The sequence below is a fragment of the Artibeus jamaicensis genome, unplaced genomic scaffold, assembly GCF_021234435.1.
Source record: "Artibeus jamaicensis isolate MK-2021 breed Jamaican fruit bat unplaced genomic scaffold, CSHL_Jam_final contig_548, whole genome shotgun sequence".
Taxonomy (NCBI): domain Eukaryota; kingdom Metazoa; phylum Chordata; class Mammalia; order Chiroptera; family Phyllostomidae; genus Artibeus; species Artibeus jamaicensis.
The window spans coordinates 21,892,325-21,908,125 of NW_026521883.1; the positions used below are offsets into that span (position 1 = coordinate 21,892,325).

Below are 15,801 nucleotides of genomic sequence, written 5' to 3' on the forward strand. Positions count from 1 at the left end.
ACAATGATGTAATTATATAAGCAAATGTCTCTATTTTTAGAAAATACACATAGCTGCATTTAAGAGTAATTTCATGATATCTTCATCTTACTTTGAAGAAATACATACAGACACAAATAAAGCTGATTGTGGATACATACATGTTCAGTGGAATATTCTTTCAATTTGACTGTATGTTTGAAATTTCTCATAATAAAATAATGGGAGAAAAAAGCTGTTAGGGAAAATCTAGGGAAAAGCTGTTAGTTACATGACTTTTAAGAACTATGACCAAAAATGTGATTAGTAAATCAACAAATTATTAAAATGTGATTATTAAATCAAGTAATCAATTCATTGCTAAAAAAAAATCCAGCCTGTAATGCTCTTCTGACTTTTTCCTGAGACAAAACGACAAAGATATTCACTGCAGAACTGTTTAAAATAGTGTTATTTTTGCAACATTCTAAATGTATCAAAATGGCATGCTAATGTAAATTAAAGTATATTGGTTCATTCAAAGGAGGAATTATTAAACTATTAAAATAATCAGTCAAAAATATATTGTACACATATCCTATGCTGTTACATAACTAGGTACTAAAAGAATCTGAAATTATATCTATGCTGTAACTATATAAAATTTGTGGACTCAAGTGGGCAGAACTGAGTCCACACTTAGCATTATATAAAAATGCTAAGTAGCTTTTTCCCTTTATTTCATTTACTTAGTTTGAATTATGCTAATGATTTTGTGCAACCATACATTTTTAAAAACTGGCTGTTAACTGCTACCTTAATATGGTCCCGAGGGTAGTACATGACAGTTTAAAATTTGTTGAACTGAATATGACTTTGGGCGCCTCAACTGGTTGATGCTCAACTAATTTCGGAAATCCACAGAATCGTTTTGCCGACTACAAATATAACAAACATTACGTGTAAAAGGTCTCCAAACACCACAGGCACACTCACCGCAATGGGTAGGCTAAAAGCATATAGATAATGATGGTAGATATAATACTACCTGTCACACAGGACGGGCATGTCAGCCTTTACTCCGCAAAAGGCTTCTCGTTCTAGGCTGCCTCTAACTTTCACCAGAATGAGACAGTTCCAGGGTCCCAGGCAAGGGAGGAGACCATTTCCTTGCCTGGGAGGCTGGAAACTGCTCGACGCGAGCGCAAGGTTTCCAAGGCCCTTTAGCTCAGTTCCGCAGGACTTGACGATTCCTCAGTTGCTAGGTTTAGTTGCTAAGGCACCAACGGTCTCGCAGGAAGAAAGAGTTGTGCACTCCCTTTTAGAGTCGTAGCAAATCCTCTCCATGCCGAGCGTATTTGTTCCGGGTGGAAACATTTAGCTCCTCTAAGTGAGACGGGAAGGGAAGGAGAAGCTGGGAGTGACGCTTCAGCCGCGGAGGATTGTGGGAGGAGGTTGTCTCCAATTTCTCCTCCCCCTCCCCCTTCCCCGGCCAAGATGTCTGACATGGAAGATGATTTCATGTGCGATGATGAAGAGGACTACGACCTGGTGAGGCGCAGGGGACGAACCTGGAGGGCTGGAAGTGGTGTCTGGCTTTAGGTGCCAGGGCAGGGGCGGCCGCGGCCTCTTTCCGTAGAACATGTGCTCCTTCCAACTTCTCCCGGTGCAGTGACAGGACGGGTTTACCTCCTCCCCTTTTCCGCACCGGCTGGGGCCCTGCTTCTCCCGCATGGGGGAGGGGAGGGTAAACGAGGCAGCGGAGGGGGTCCCGAGCCTTACGCTCCAAGTCCGAGCGCCTCCACCATTTAATTAGACAACCCTGGCCTCCGGCGTCCGGTTCAGGGTGCCGCTGCCACCTCCCTACCGCGCGAGCCGCCTGTGGGGCTGTGTAGTGGTCTAGGCCCCGGCTCTGCCCTTTCGGGCCCAGCAGTGCGGGCCCCCTTCTTCACACTTGTTCTGAGCTGGTGCGAAATGCTGGGAGAAGGGTTTCAAAACTAGGGGCGAAGAGGGGGCGGGGAGCCTTTCTGCTCCCAGGCTGGAGCGTGAAATGGGTCTCCTGGAAACATAGCTTAATTAATCTTGCCCAGGGTTCGTTTTGGTTTAAGGTAAAGGTGTTGTGGAGAATTCAGAGCAAAGATAGCTGGGGAAAGTAGGTGAACTGCTTGTGTGTAAAGAGAAAAGTTGGGAAGGCGGTTCTGCTTTTTGTTTTGGTGAGCAAAGACAGGTAACAAGGGTACTGACCCAGTGGGTTTTTTCCGTGGCTTAGAAATTACTATTTAAAGTTAAAAATATCAACGGCGAAAAAAATAAATGATTTTATGCAGCTGAATGGTTATTTCAAAATATTTAAGTTTTAATTTATGAACAGGTTTATAGGTTTTTAAAAACATTCACTGACATTTCAAGTTGCTGCTCAAAAATATCTGTGTGGGAACTAAGAAAGTATCAAGACCAAGAATCAATGTCAACTTTGCTTTTAAAAAATTGAGTTGCGTTTTTCTGCATGGTTCATGTATATTGCAGTGATGCTGCATTATCATAAAGTTATGAATGCTTGGGAAAATGTGGCTTCTCTTACATTTTAAGTGCCAGAGACTCTCGAGATACTAATAATTGTTTTTGAATTAGTGTAAAACTACTTTATAATTTCCAATTAATCTTTCCATTTTAAAAGAAGGCACATTTGCAAAAGGGCAAGGAAGATGATTGCTTTTACATGAAAGTCATGGGAGAGTTTTTGAGCATCCTTAAAGTCAGATGTAAAGGTTTGTTAATAATTATGATTTCTGCCTTTCGTTTTTTGTTTGTGCAAACTAAACAAGTTGTAGGCAGTGCCTTCACTTATATTAAGAATAAGTTACTTGTGACATCTTAGGCATTTTTATTTATTACATGTTCTTATTACAGATATTTTGTAACAATGGAAGTGTTCCTTTTAAATATATTTGTATTTTTAGTTTGTGTTTTTAAATCTTTCTGCTCATGTCTTTCCTAAGCAATAGCTTTCAATACATACATGACTTATTAGCACTATGGTTAACTTGAAGGTCATCATTATATTAATTTGTGCAAGAATTTTAATTGAACATCCATTCAATTGTTTGACTTTCCACCACCTTTTAGGGTCTGTTATACCATGTGTACAATATAAAGTTGAATATATAGGTGGTTCGTCTTTTTTGAAAATTTCTTAACCAACAAAATAAGATCTTACACTACTACATAATTAAATGAAAATTTTTCTTTCAACATTCTGTTAAATAATTGTCCCTCTCCCCATATCTCTCTTGCATGGATACCATTCTGGATTCCGAGATAGCTGTCAAGTGGTGGAAGCTTTTGTGCTCTGTTTACTACTAGTTAAACTCTTTTTGTGTGGCACAATGTTTATTTAGTATTTTATTTTTTACTGCCTTAGTTAATTTTCTTAAACTACTGTGTTTAAAAAAAAGATTAAGGGTTTGGTTGCCATTTCATGCTTACATGTTGCTAAAAGAGAAGTTTTAGGTTGGTTTTTTAATAGTTATTTGCCTGGGTTTTTTGTTTGTTTGTTTGTTTGTTTGTTTCTTAAGATTTAGCATCTACAGAATTGACTTGCTGTTTTAGGGAAACTTATTTTTTATTTAAAAATGTATTGTTTGTTGGAAATTTTCCCATCACCTCAATTTAGTCAAAATGTTAAAACTAAAAGAATGAGGATTGCTGACCACATACATATATTTAGCCTTTTGTAGGTTGTCTCTTGATAAATTTTAATACTATGGGATACTTTTTGGTTTTGTCCAGTGTTGTAGAAATGGGTAGTTAGGCTACCATTGGGAAATGTGAAAATCTGTTTCTAAAACTATACAGTTTTAATCCAAGAAAGTAAATAACGATTTGTTCCCAAGATCTCAGAACGGACAAACTTGGTTTAAAAAGAAACAAACATGAAAGAAATTCAGTTTGGGTTTTTTAAACTTACTTATTTTTAGAGAGAGGGGAATGGAGGGAGATAGGGTGAGAAACATCAGTGCGAGAGAGAAACATCAATTGGTTGCTTCTCATACCAAATCCCAAACTCACTTCCCCTGCCCAGGAATTGAACCAGCAACCTCTCGGCTGCTGGGACAGTGCTCAACCAATTGAGAAACACCCGTCAGGAAGAAATTAGTGTTCTTGACTTCTTCTAATATCTTTTGATTTTTATTTTAGACAGAAGCAGGCGTTTTCTAAGCAGAGGAATTTATGTGGCAGGGAATGCAGAAATAGGAGATGGTATGGGTAAATGTCTTTTAATCCAGTGTTCATTTTACAGATTTGTAGATTATTTCCTCGTGTAGTAATACTAAATAACAACTATAGGGCCATCCATTAAGTTGATAATGCTTTTGATAAGTTCACTGTATAGTAATTCCACGCTCCAGACATTCTAGCATAAAATTGCTGAGTATTTCTAATCTTTTTGAAAAGGGTTTAGACAGATTGACTTCATACCAAAAGTTATTCTTTAGTAGATCCCATGATATGTACAGCATTGTACATTTGCATTTAAATGTTTTACAAGGAAAATTTTGTTTAAAAGGTAAAATAATTCCACTTGGTTACATATATTTCCAGCTGTGAGCCTCATTATATGCTTTAGTCAAGCTCATAGTTATGAGTAGTGAATGAATGTTTACTGGTATTGTTTTCTTCCTTTAATATATAGCAGTTTTAACGCCCTAAAAATTTACTTCTTTTTTTGTCTACTTTTTTGGGAGGGTAGAGATGAGTCTTAACTATAGGATACCTTACAGAATCTCCTATTTGTCACCATTTTAATAAGATCAGCAGACAAATGATGGCTTGCACTTTAGTTTCTCATGTTATAAAGAACCTTAGAACATGACTTAGCAAATTAAAAATTAACACTACTGCCTTTTAAAAAGATTTTGAATCAGTGTGAACACAATATATAATCTCATTTGAAAAATAACCATTAGATTAATATAGGGCAAGAGCGGGAGAATAGCTTTTTAGGGATTTGTGTGTTTAGTATAAAGAGTCTCACTTTGTCATTCATTGTGCATATAAGAGGAACAAGGAGGTTATAGGCTATTTTTCTGAGACTGTTGTCCTAGTAACTGACTGCTTGAAAAACAAAATGTTGGGCATCCCTAAGAATAGATTTTCAAACAGTATACCTTTTATGAGTCTGAGAGGCATTGTTTTCTATGCTGTACACACATTTGGTATTCTGCATATAGCCTTCACAAAGATGAAATTTATACAGTTGAGGCTTCTAAAAGAAACAGTGTGTTGAATTGTAAGTTATTGGAAAGAGCCCCAAATTATCAATAGTAGGAAAATACTAATATTAATACTAATCAGGTAACAATAGATAAATTACGGTATATTCATGTGATGAAGTAGCTATATCAGCATTTCAAACCATGCTTCTAAAGAATATTCAACGATATGAAAAACTTTTGAACCCTGCCTGGCTCAGTTGATTGAGCACCAGCCTGCAAACTGAAGGGTCTAGGGTTCAATTCCCAGTCAGGGCACATGCTTGGGTTGCAGGCTGAGTCCCCAGGAGGAGGCACACGGGAAGCAACCACACAATGATGTTTCTGTCACTCTCTTTCTCCCTCTCTTCCCCTCTCTCTAAAAATAAGTAAACAAAATCTTTTTTAAGTAAAGAAAAACATTTTATAAATTGTATTGGTCAGGGCTCTTGAATAAGGGACAGGAGTACATGTCAAACTAGTTTAAACTAAAAAGACTGTATTGGCTCACATCACCAGGAAGTATAAGTATGGCTGGATTCATTGGCTAAGATGATGGTGCTCCATCTCTTACTGTGTCTGTCTCTCTTCCTGGGCTGCTTTCTTCAATATTTTCTATTAACTGCCTTTACATTGTCTAAGATGTAATGTGGCATCTTCCGAGTATCATAACCCCAAAAGTAAGAGGGTCTTCTCTGCTAGCTCTAACAGGGAGATCTCAGGAAGGGACAGCTTAGGTATCTGTGGCCTTCTGTGAACCACTTTCACTGTGGAGAGGGAGGTGGGGTTGCTTGTCTCTTCTGTAGGAGGTGTGCTATAACTGAAAACCCTCATCTGGTAGAGGAAGGGTTTGTCCCTAATGCTGCATACCCAGTGAACACATCTCCACTATAAATATGTAATTTACATTACAGTGTTATTGGGTGGGAATAAAATTTACTTTGTTGAGTGGGAGAAAATAGAGAAAAATGTCTGGAAAATCTGAAAAGTGTCAGGAAATTAAAATTTGTTTCTTTCTTGCAACCCTTTCACAGTGAGTCTATATTACTTTAATTGCTAGAGGAGAGAAGTGAGGTTACAGGGTAAAGATGAACAGAAATTTTACTTTGATCTTGGAAGGCCGAACAGTGATTTTTGTCATTGCTAAAAATTTTTTAGAGTTTGTCTTAGAAATTGTCTTCAGAATCTGAGGAGTCTAGCTTTTTAAAATAGATATTTCATTCACATGGCTCAAGAATATAAAATATAAAAATAAACTTTCCATTTTTGTTCCTCATTACTCCCCATATATTTTTATCCCTCTCCCTTTTTTCTCTAAGAATGTGTTTTTTTTTTTTTATTTTTAGAGAGAGGGGAATAAAGAGGGAGAGAAAGATAATGGTGCAACAGAAACATCAGTTGCCTCTCACACGCATCCTGACCTTACCTGAAACCCAGGCATGTGCTCTGACTAGGAATTGAACCAGCGACTTTTTGGTTCTCAGGCCAGTGCTCAATCCACTGAACTATACTAGCCAGGGCTCCCCCCCCTCAAAGATTTTATTTATCCCCCTTCCTTTTTTTAAACCAGGATATAGCATATCATTTACATTGTTTTACATGTCACTTTTTAATTTATCTTAGAAATTATTCCATGTAAGTATCCAAAGAGCTTGCCTGTTTTTTTTCCAGCTGCCAATGCAGCTGAATGGATGTGCCAGACTTTAACCTGTTAGTTTCCTTTTGATAAGAATTTGGTTGGTTTGCTATTATAAACAATACATATAGCCTTTTCCCTTTCTTTCTTTCTTTCTTTCTTTCTTTCTTTCTTTCTTTCTTTCTTTCTTTCTTTCTTTCTTTCTTTCTTTCTTTCTTTCTTTCTTTCTTTCTCTCTCTCTCTCTCTCTCTCTCCCTCTCCCTCTCTCTCTTTCTTTCTCTCTCTCTCTCTTTTCTTTTAACTTCAGCTGTAGCCAGGTCTGGTCCTTTTTGTAGGTGTGAAAGATTATATTTGGAGTCATTTTTCATAGGTTGGGCCATCGGACTGAATGATTCTGTGTTAGGTTAAAACCATCTGACTAAGTTTGTTTTCTTGAGAGTTTCAGAAGTGTTACTTGATTGTTGTGTCAGTATAATTGGTATAATTTTACTACCTCTTACTACTTCAAAGAAAAGTATTAGTTGGACATAGAACTTTGGTGCATTTTTTAAAAGGCCTATTGTAACACTTCATAAGTGTACCCTGTAGAACAAATTACATTCAAACAAGGATAACTGAAAAGATGAGTAATGGGGGAGACAGCTTTTATATGCTAAGAATAAGATAAATGTAAGGCTTTTCACTTCTAACATTAATCTGTAAACTGTGAGTAACCAAAAAAGTAGATTTGTAATTGTATATTGTATCTCAAAATGAACATACAGAACTCAGCAGGAATTAGGAACTTCCTGTAGGGCTCCACCCCCACATTTGACAGCAGAGGAACTAACTTATGAAGTGTGAATAACTTACCTAAATTTACACGACAAATTAGTGGGAGAGTCAAAACTAAGGTCTAATGACTTTTATGATGTCTGTCTTTGGAATGTTTAATTTCAAGACTGAAAGACCCATTAACTTGACTGAAATTTTTCAAAGTTTGAGTAACTTTATGAATCACAAGGATAATGGAACGTTGCCCTTTACCTGTGCCTAGCATCCAGGATAGCTTCTAGCCATGGTCAAGGCTTAGGAAGCATTGTTAATAGTAAATCTTGTTTTTGTAGAGTACATTGCTTTTTAAAAATATGTCTTACTGATTATGAGTATATTTTATTGATTATTGACAAGTTGTCCCAGTTTTCACCCTTTGGCCCACCTCCACTCAGTATGCCCATTCAGTCCAGCAGTTCGCCCACCCTTAGTTCATGTCCATGGGTTGTGCATATAAGTTCTTTGGTTTTCCCATTTCCTATACTATTCTTAACATCTCCCCATCTATTTTGTACCTACCAATTATGCTTCTTTTTTAAAAAAATAAGATTTTATTTATTTTTAGGGAGAGGGGAAAGAAGAGAGGAAGAGGGAAAGAAACATCAATGTGTGGTCGACTCTCACACATTCCCCAGTAGGGACTGGGCCCGCAACCCAGAACCAGCCCTGACTGGGGGAATCACACCAGTGGCTCTTCAGTTCACCGGCCTGCACTCAATCCACTGAGCTACACCAGCCAGGGCTATACCTACCAGTTAGGCTTCTTAATCCCTGCACATTCTCCCCCTTTCCCCAGCCAACTGATAACCCTCCAAATGATCCCCATACCTGCAATTCTGTTCCTCTTTTGGTTGTTAGCTTTGTTTTTTGTTTTGTTTTTAGATTTGGTTGTTGATTGATGTGAATTGGTTGCCTTTTTAATGTTCATAGTTTTGATCTTCTTTTTCTTAAATAAGTCTCTTTAATAATGGCTTGGTGATGATGAACTAAAGAAGAACTAAAGAAGTTGCCTTGTCTGGGAAGCACTTTATCTGCCATTCCATTCTACATGATAACTTTGCTGGATAGGGTAATCTTGGTCATAAGTCCTTGCTTTTCATGACTTTGAATATTTCTTGCCGATCCCTTCTTGCCTGCAAGTTTTCTTTTGAGAAATCAGCTGACATGTTTGGATATGTCCCAGGGCACCTTATACTGTCCTCATTTTTAAAAAAATTATTTTTTCTTCTTGTTATTCTGGTTGAATGCTCATTTCTTCTTATGTTCCAAATCATTCATTTGAACCTTGGCTTCATCCCCTCCACTGTTGGCTCCGTGTAGGTTTTTCTTTATTAATGTAACTTCATTTCTTCCTGGGTCTCTTTATTTTGTTGCCATATTCAGTGAGCCTCCTGATCACCAGTGTTTTGAACTCCCCATCCGATAGGTTGTCTATCTCTGTTTCATTTAGGGGTTTTTTGTGGAGTTTTGTTCTGTTTTTTTATTTGGGCCATATTTCTTTGTCTCCTCAATTTGGTGGCCTCCGTGTGTATTTGTTTCTGTGTATTAGGTAGAGCTGCTTTGACTCCCTGTCTTAGTAGCATAGCCTGCTGTAGAAAAGGCATCTGTAAATTGTGTGGAGTAGAGCCACAAGGGTAGGGCAACCTGATTTGTGGCTCTGTAAGGGTGGGGGGTGCTCAGAGAGGGGAGAGTGCTTCTGCCTGGCTTCTGGAGATTTGCCTGGCACTTAACCCTGTGCAACTGGTGCCCTTCCAGCTGTTGCTCTCACGCTGAATCCCAGTAGGGATGGGTCTGCCTACATTTTCAGTCCATGCAAGCCCTTAAAGCAGAGCCTCCTGAAAATTGACAGTTTCCTCCACTGCCCCAACCTCTACTGGTTTTTACAGTCAGAAGTTATGGGGCCTTGTCTTCCTGGCACTGAGACCCTGGGCTGTGCGTTCTAACCTGGGGCTGGGATCAATTGCTCCCAAGGTATCCCTCCCAATTTTTATCTACCACGCATGAATGTGGGACCACCCCATCTGCTGCTGCCTTTCCCAGCCACACAGCATCCCTGCATTTCTCCACCTGTGTCCACCGCTCTTGTTCCTGTGAATGAATGTGGCTTGTTTAAATCCTTGGTGGTTGGACTGCCATACAGCTCGATATTCTGGGTGGTTCTGGGTGGTGTTTTGAGGCCTAATTGTAATTCTTTCTGTGGTTGCGCAAGGAAGCAAAAGCATGTTTAACTATACCTTTCTTGACCAGAAGTTTCCCTAGAGCACATTACTTAAGACCTCTGTTGTCAGAAGACACAGGAATAAGTAGATGAACTTTAGATCCACCTCTGTTCAGTAGTAACTAGATACATTCTGCCGTAGAATCAGAATTGCCCACTGGCTACTGTGTGTCATGTTATTCTGGAACATTCAGCTGTTTTTCATTTCAGTTAAGCAAACACTTATGGGCATTTTGTAGTATACCAGGCTCTGGGGATACCAAGATGAGGAAGAAAAAATTTCTGCTTTTGAAAAGTTCATGGCAGAGCAGCTGAGGGGAAAGAACATAAACACAAGGTCCATGTTAGAGACATGTCATGTAAAAGCTTGGCTAAGATTTATTTTGCCAAGAAGAGTTGGAGAAAGAATCACAAAGTAAGCCTTGATGAATAATATGTTTGCCTAGGAATGTTAGGACAGGGGAGCCTCATAGGAGAAAAGTGGGAAGTTTCTTAGGAGAGAAGGTGGTTAGAATTCCTAGGAGAGAGAATGGTTTATGCCAAAGCAGAGACTTTCAACTGTGGCATTTTTCAGAAAGGAAGAATAGATTTGGGTGGTGTGGATGGATCACAGATTGCTTTGGGGAACCCTCAGGATATGAGTTATTATATAAGTAGGTTGGAACTATTAGTGGGGCTTTTTAAATACCATTTAACAATGTCAAGTGCTTGTTTCTTTTTCAAATAATTGCTTAAATTCTTCTTTGTATTTTAAATTACCCTTGATGTATTATTAAAGTTTCAGTTTCTGTTTTAAAAAACATCTTAGTTGGCCTTTTACAAATTACCCCTGGCCAGGTGGCTTAGCTGGTTGGAGCATCCTGCACACCAACAGGTTGTGGGTTCAACCCCTGATGGTGTGTGTACAGGAGGCACTGATTGACTTTCTCTCTCACATCAGTGTCTCTCTCTCTCTAATATCAATAAACATATCCTCAGATAAGAATTATTTTTAAAAGTTTGGGTTTTTTTAAGTTTTATTTATTTATTTTTAGAGAGAGAAAAGGGAGGGAGAAAAAAGAGAAACATCAGTATGCAAGAGAAACATCAATTGGTGGCTCCCTCTCACACCCCCCCAACTGGGGACCTGGTCTGCAACCCAGGCGTGTGCCCTGATTGGGATCCAGCCAGCAGCCCTTTGGTTTGCAGATCTAGCTCAGTCCACTGAGCCACACCAACCAGGGCTGGAAAAAAAAGTTTTAACACTTAAAAATTAGGTGTATCTCCTATTCATCTCATATACTGGAATTCTTTTTAGCAATATTTATTTAATACTTATATTCCCTATTCTGACTGATGGCACTGTAGTCATTAGAGATAAATGTATTTTCCTTTATCTTGTTCCCACGTGCTAGGTGCTTCCTATTTTACACTCTCAACATCACTTTCCATCTTCTATATTAATTCTATTCTTCCTTTTCTCCCTGTTCTAGCACTTGGAATCAGGCCTCCATCATCTCTTGGCCAGACTATTGTAAGAGTATCCAGTGGGCTGCTTCATTGCTACCAGAGTTCACTTCCTAAAACACAAATGTGATTATTTCTTTGTAAAATCTTTAATGGCACTCCATTTGATCTAAATTCCTTGCTAGACTTCTACACTCCTGTTGCTCTGTCCTTACTAGTTTATCTCACATCATCTCATTTCACATAGTCTGTGCTTCAGCCCAATTCATGGTTCTTCCAAATATGCAATACTATTTAAAGCTACTTTGCCTTTGTACACATTGATTGCTATGTTTCAAGTGCCCTCCCTCATCCCTAGTAACTTCTATTCATACCTTTTTCTTTTTTTAAATCCTCCCTCAAGGATATGCGTATTGATTTTTAGAGAGAGGGGAAGGGAGGAGAAGGGAGACAGACAGACATCTATGTGAGAGAGAAACAATCACACGTGTCCCAAACAGAGACCTAACCTGCGACCCTGACCAGAATTGAACCCTCAACCTTTCAGTAACTTTCCAACCAACTGAGCTACACTGGCCAGAGCTTCTACTCACATTGTTAGAGCTGGTTCAGGTAAAACTTTTCCTTCCTCTAGCTTACTTACTCAAGAGTAGTTGGTTACTCCTTTTTTGAGTTGCCACTGTATCTAGTATGTGTCTCTGTTATTGCTTTTATTGTGTTATATTGCTATTTTGTTTGCATATCTGTCTCAGTCCATGAGTAGCTTTAAGGGAAATAATTTGCATTTTTTTGAGCAGTACTTAATTGCTAGTATATACTGAAGATCATTATCATTGAGTATAAATAATAGAAATCTGAGCAAAATTAAAGACTTTCCAAAATGTCATCAGTTTAAGAATCATGGTAGTATAATAACTGAAAATAGTTTGCTGGACTACACAGTTTGTATTGATGGTGTGATTTACTGAGCCACCAATAACAGGTTGATAATGTCATAGGGGTTGGTTCAAACCATACGAACATGGTTGTTGCAGATCAAAACAATTTGCCCAATTATAAGAAGCCAATCAGTAACTTATCAGTTGTGCCAGTTCTCATTCATTTATATGTTGAAGCAGTGACATCTAAGAGTTGAATTGCAGTCATGCAAAAAAAAATTATATTCTTTTTAATCTGTATAATATAAAAAAGCAAAAGAATATATTCACAAATGTTGGAGTAAGTCTTATCTCGATCATTGTGATTTGGGGAGTTATAACATCTAAAGTTTAGAAATATCATTAGTCTGGAGCCAGTTAGGTCCCAGAAGTTTCAGTCCCTAACTTTGTACTGAAGAGGCAGGCACTCAGGTGATTGAATGGCAGAAAGGCACTCCGGCTGACACAGGTGGGAAATGGAAAGTTTCTGGTCTTCAGCAGTGTTACAGTCATCTCACTAACCACTAGGTAATTGATGTTAACCCTTTTAATTCCTAAAATACGATTTTCAGTTTCTTTTGTGACTGCAGCTCCACATCCTACTACCATCATGTGTATCTCTCAACTTCTACTTTCCTCTTCAAATACCCTGGCCTAGTTGTTTTTTTTTCTAATCTGTTATGAGATAAGAACACCAAAAATAAGTGAGTTTTGAGTGGGAGTTCAGATCCTTTGACTTTGAAACCGATGTAAATCAAAAAATTTTTACTTCCAGGTTCAGAGGTGGACTCTGAAGATTTGGACTGTAGAAAAGTTATCTTCTGGTTGACCTACTTACTGCTGCATGTTATTGAAACAGTTAACTAGAGAAGAAATGATTTCCAAAGATGTAGAGTAGGTTTTATAGCTAATTCTTTTACTCCAAGTCTTCCTCGAGGAGGTGACACTTAAGCTGTAATGATATGCAGTAGTTAACCAGTGAAAAGAGGTAGAAAGAGGAAGGAATGGCATGTAAATATGGGAACGAGTTGTTTACTTACGACATAAGGCCAGAGTGGTTGCAGCAAAATGAATGAGGGAAGAGTTTGATAGGAGATGCGATTGGATGTATAGTCAGGAGTCATATTGGTGACAATTTTTAAACCTGATTTTAAGAGTAATGGAAAACCATTTTTTAGGAGAGGAATAAGATAATTTACATTTTATGAAGATTATTTTGGCTGCTTAACATGGCAAGATTAAAGTTTAAAGGTTAACAGGAGAATGGGAAGGTTGTTATAGTCTGGGGAGATGAAAGTGGCATGGTAAGCAAGAATGGTGGCAAGGGTGGGTAGTATGATGAAGGTAGAATCAATAAGGACATTGTATGTTCCAACAATGTGACTGCTTTTATTTCTTTAGTTACCTCCTATTATTCAGTTTTGTATCTACTGTTCTTTTTTCTCTCTGCTATTTTATCTAGCAGGCAAACTCCCATTAAGCTTTCAAAACCCAGCTCAGAAGCAACCACTTGATGTACAAGTTGACTTTTCACTATTTATTGGTTTTAGTTTGATCAGTTTCACTGTAGTCAAACCTAGATTACAGGGTTAAGAAGTGAATAACTGATTATGAAATTATTCACTACCCAAAATCTGATTTCATCTCTTAAGTATTCCAAAGGATTTTCATGTGTTAAACAAACTAAATTGCTCTTAAACCTATGAGGCTGAGTGCCAGAGCTTTGGGTCCTTACAGAAAGAAATAATTATCCTCCAGAGGGCGCACATTACAAAGTCACCTTGGTCAGATAAACCTGGTTTTGTAACTGACATCAAGGATGCTCCTCCATCTACTGGTCACAGGAAAAATTCATCTTATGTTTATGTATTTTTCAGCATTTTAAAGCTACACTCAGTATATACCATTTTTTACTCTTGTGCCTTTTGAAACATTACAGAATTTTCCATATCTCTTTTTTAAAAATCTATTAACTGCATTTGGATTTAGGAATAACTGAACCCTGTTCTTGTCTTTTAGTGTTTACTTCCAAGTACTATTCTTAATTTGTTATAAACTTGCCCTTTGTAATGACTTGTAGCTGAAGAAAATAATCCTGTGTCTTCCTGAAATAGTAATTTTCATTATACTAATCTATATGTATTTTATAATCTCATCATTAAATTGAATACCTGGGAACTGTTTTATTATTTTTTAAGATTTTATTTATTTTTAGAGAGAGGGGAAGGGAGAGAGATAGGAAGAGAGACATCAGTGTGTTGATCAGTTGCTTCTTGCACGCCCCCAACTCAGGACCTGGTTCTCAACTCAGGACCTGGTCCCCAACCCAGTCTTGTGCCTAGACTGGCAATCAAACTGGCGACCTTTCATTTCACCGGCCAGCACTCAGTCTACTGAGCCACACCAGCCAGGGCTGGGGATGGTGTTTAAATTTACGCTTATACTGCTCCACAAAATAGTTGTTTTAGTCCAATTTTTCTTTCTGCTTTATTATTTAAGTTATAAGAACTAAATTTATGTGATGAAAGTCATAAAACTATATAAATTTTTTTGTACATATTTTGGTTTATTATAAAAGTAGTTAAAAATATGTTTGCGTAACTGAACAGCTCTTTTAGTAATATGGAATGCACATAAGGCAGATATTCTTATTAACATATTTAGCAATAGACTATATCATATACAGATTATCCTAGGTCGTTAGAATGTGTTAAAATAATAAAATTTAGACTTAGAGTGTAAAGAAAATTCTATTATGGAACTAAAGATGAATAATTAGCACATTGATTTTTATCAGTTTTCATGACTAACAGAAAGTCATTTTACAGAATTGGGAGTCATCAATCAACATTATTTCTTTGCACTTTATTTTGTGGTAATTCTGTGGAAATCATACTGTAGTTTTGATATGAAAGAAATTATTATTCTTTCCACATGTTTTTTGACTTTCCTCTAATTTTTTAAATAAGGGTTAAATATGGCATTTTACCTATGTATTCAGGGTTGTTTTGTATAAATGTATGATTTTTCTATCTTAACAATACTTAGTTTTTACAGGGCAATGTGTGGTTTTCTTTTTTCATTTTAACATCTGTTTTTTCCCAATACATAGGAATACTCTGAAGATAGTAACTCCGAGCCAAATGTGGATTTGGAAAATCAGTACTATAATTCCAAAGCGTTAAAGGAAGATGACCCAAAAGCAGCATTAAGCAGTTTCCAGAAGGTTCATATTTTTTTCTGGTTGATTTTGTGTCTTAAAGTTTATATTTTTAATGATGTCTTAGATCAAAAAAAATTCCAAGTGATTTTTTTCTTAGAAATATGTACTGGATACTTAGTGATGATCCTATAAAATAAGTTTGCATTATGCACTACAAGCATGTATTTCTAAAGGGCTGTCCTGCTATTGTTTTTTCCCAATCAAGCTATTACAATTCTGGTAGGGCAACCAAGATGATAGTTGGTAGGTATTATCCCTGCAGTCTTGTTCTTGTTTGAGGGATAGATTACAAAGAATGGTTTCACTATTAAATACTGTGATTTCTTGACTATGGATAC

At 37.4% G+C, this 15,801-nt stretch overlaps 2 protein-coding genes across 3 annotated transcripts in view; one reads left to right on the top strand and one right to left on the bottom strand.

Annotated features, from left to right (window-relative positions):
- GALK2 (galactokinase 2) overlaps nt 1-1,266 on the bottom strand; it is a 124,227-nt gene extending 122,961 nt beyond the window's left edge. The window contains exon 1 of the mRNA XM_037156518.2: nt 1,007-1,266. Within this exon, the coding sequence (XP_037012413.2) occupies nt 1,007-1,026 (20 nt within the window). The 5' untranslated portion in view covers nt 1,027-1,266. The remainder of the gene's footprint in view (nt 1-1,006) is intronic.
- Nucleotides 1,267-1,401: 135 nt separating this feature from the next.
- Nucleotides 1,402-15,801, top strand: part of COPS2 (COP9 signalosome subunit 2) — a 31,799-nt gene continuing 17,399 nt past the window's right edge. Inside the window, exons 1-2 of one of the 2 annotated variants that reach the window (XM_037156521.2) lie at nt 1,402-1,509; nt 15,353-15,466. In XM_037156521.2, the coding sequence (XP_037012416.1) occupies nt 1,456-1,509; nt 15,353-15,466 (168 nt within the window). In that variant the 5' untranslated portion in view covers nt 1,402-1,455. The remainder of the gene's footprint in view (nt 1,510-15,352; nt 15,467-15,801) is intronic. The other variant, XM_037156520.2, reaches the window with a different exon arrangement.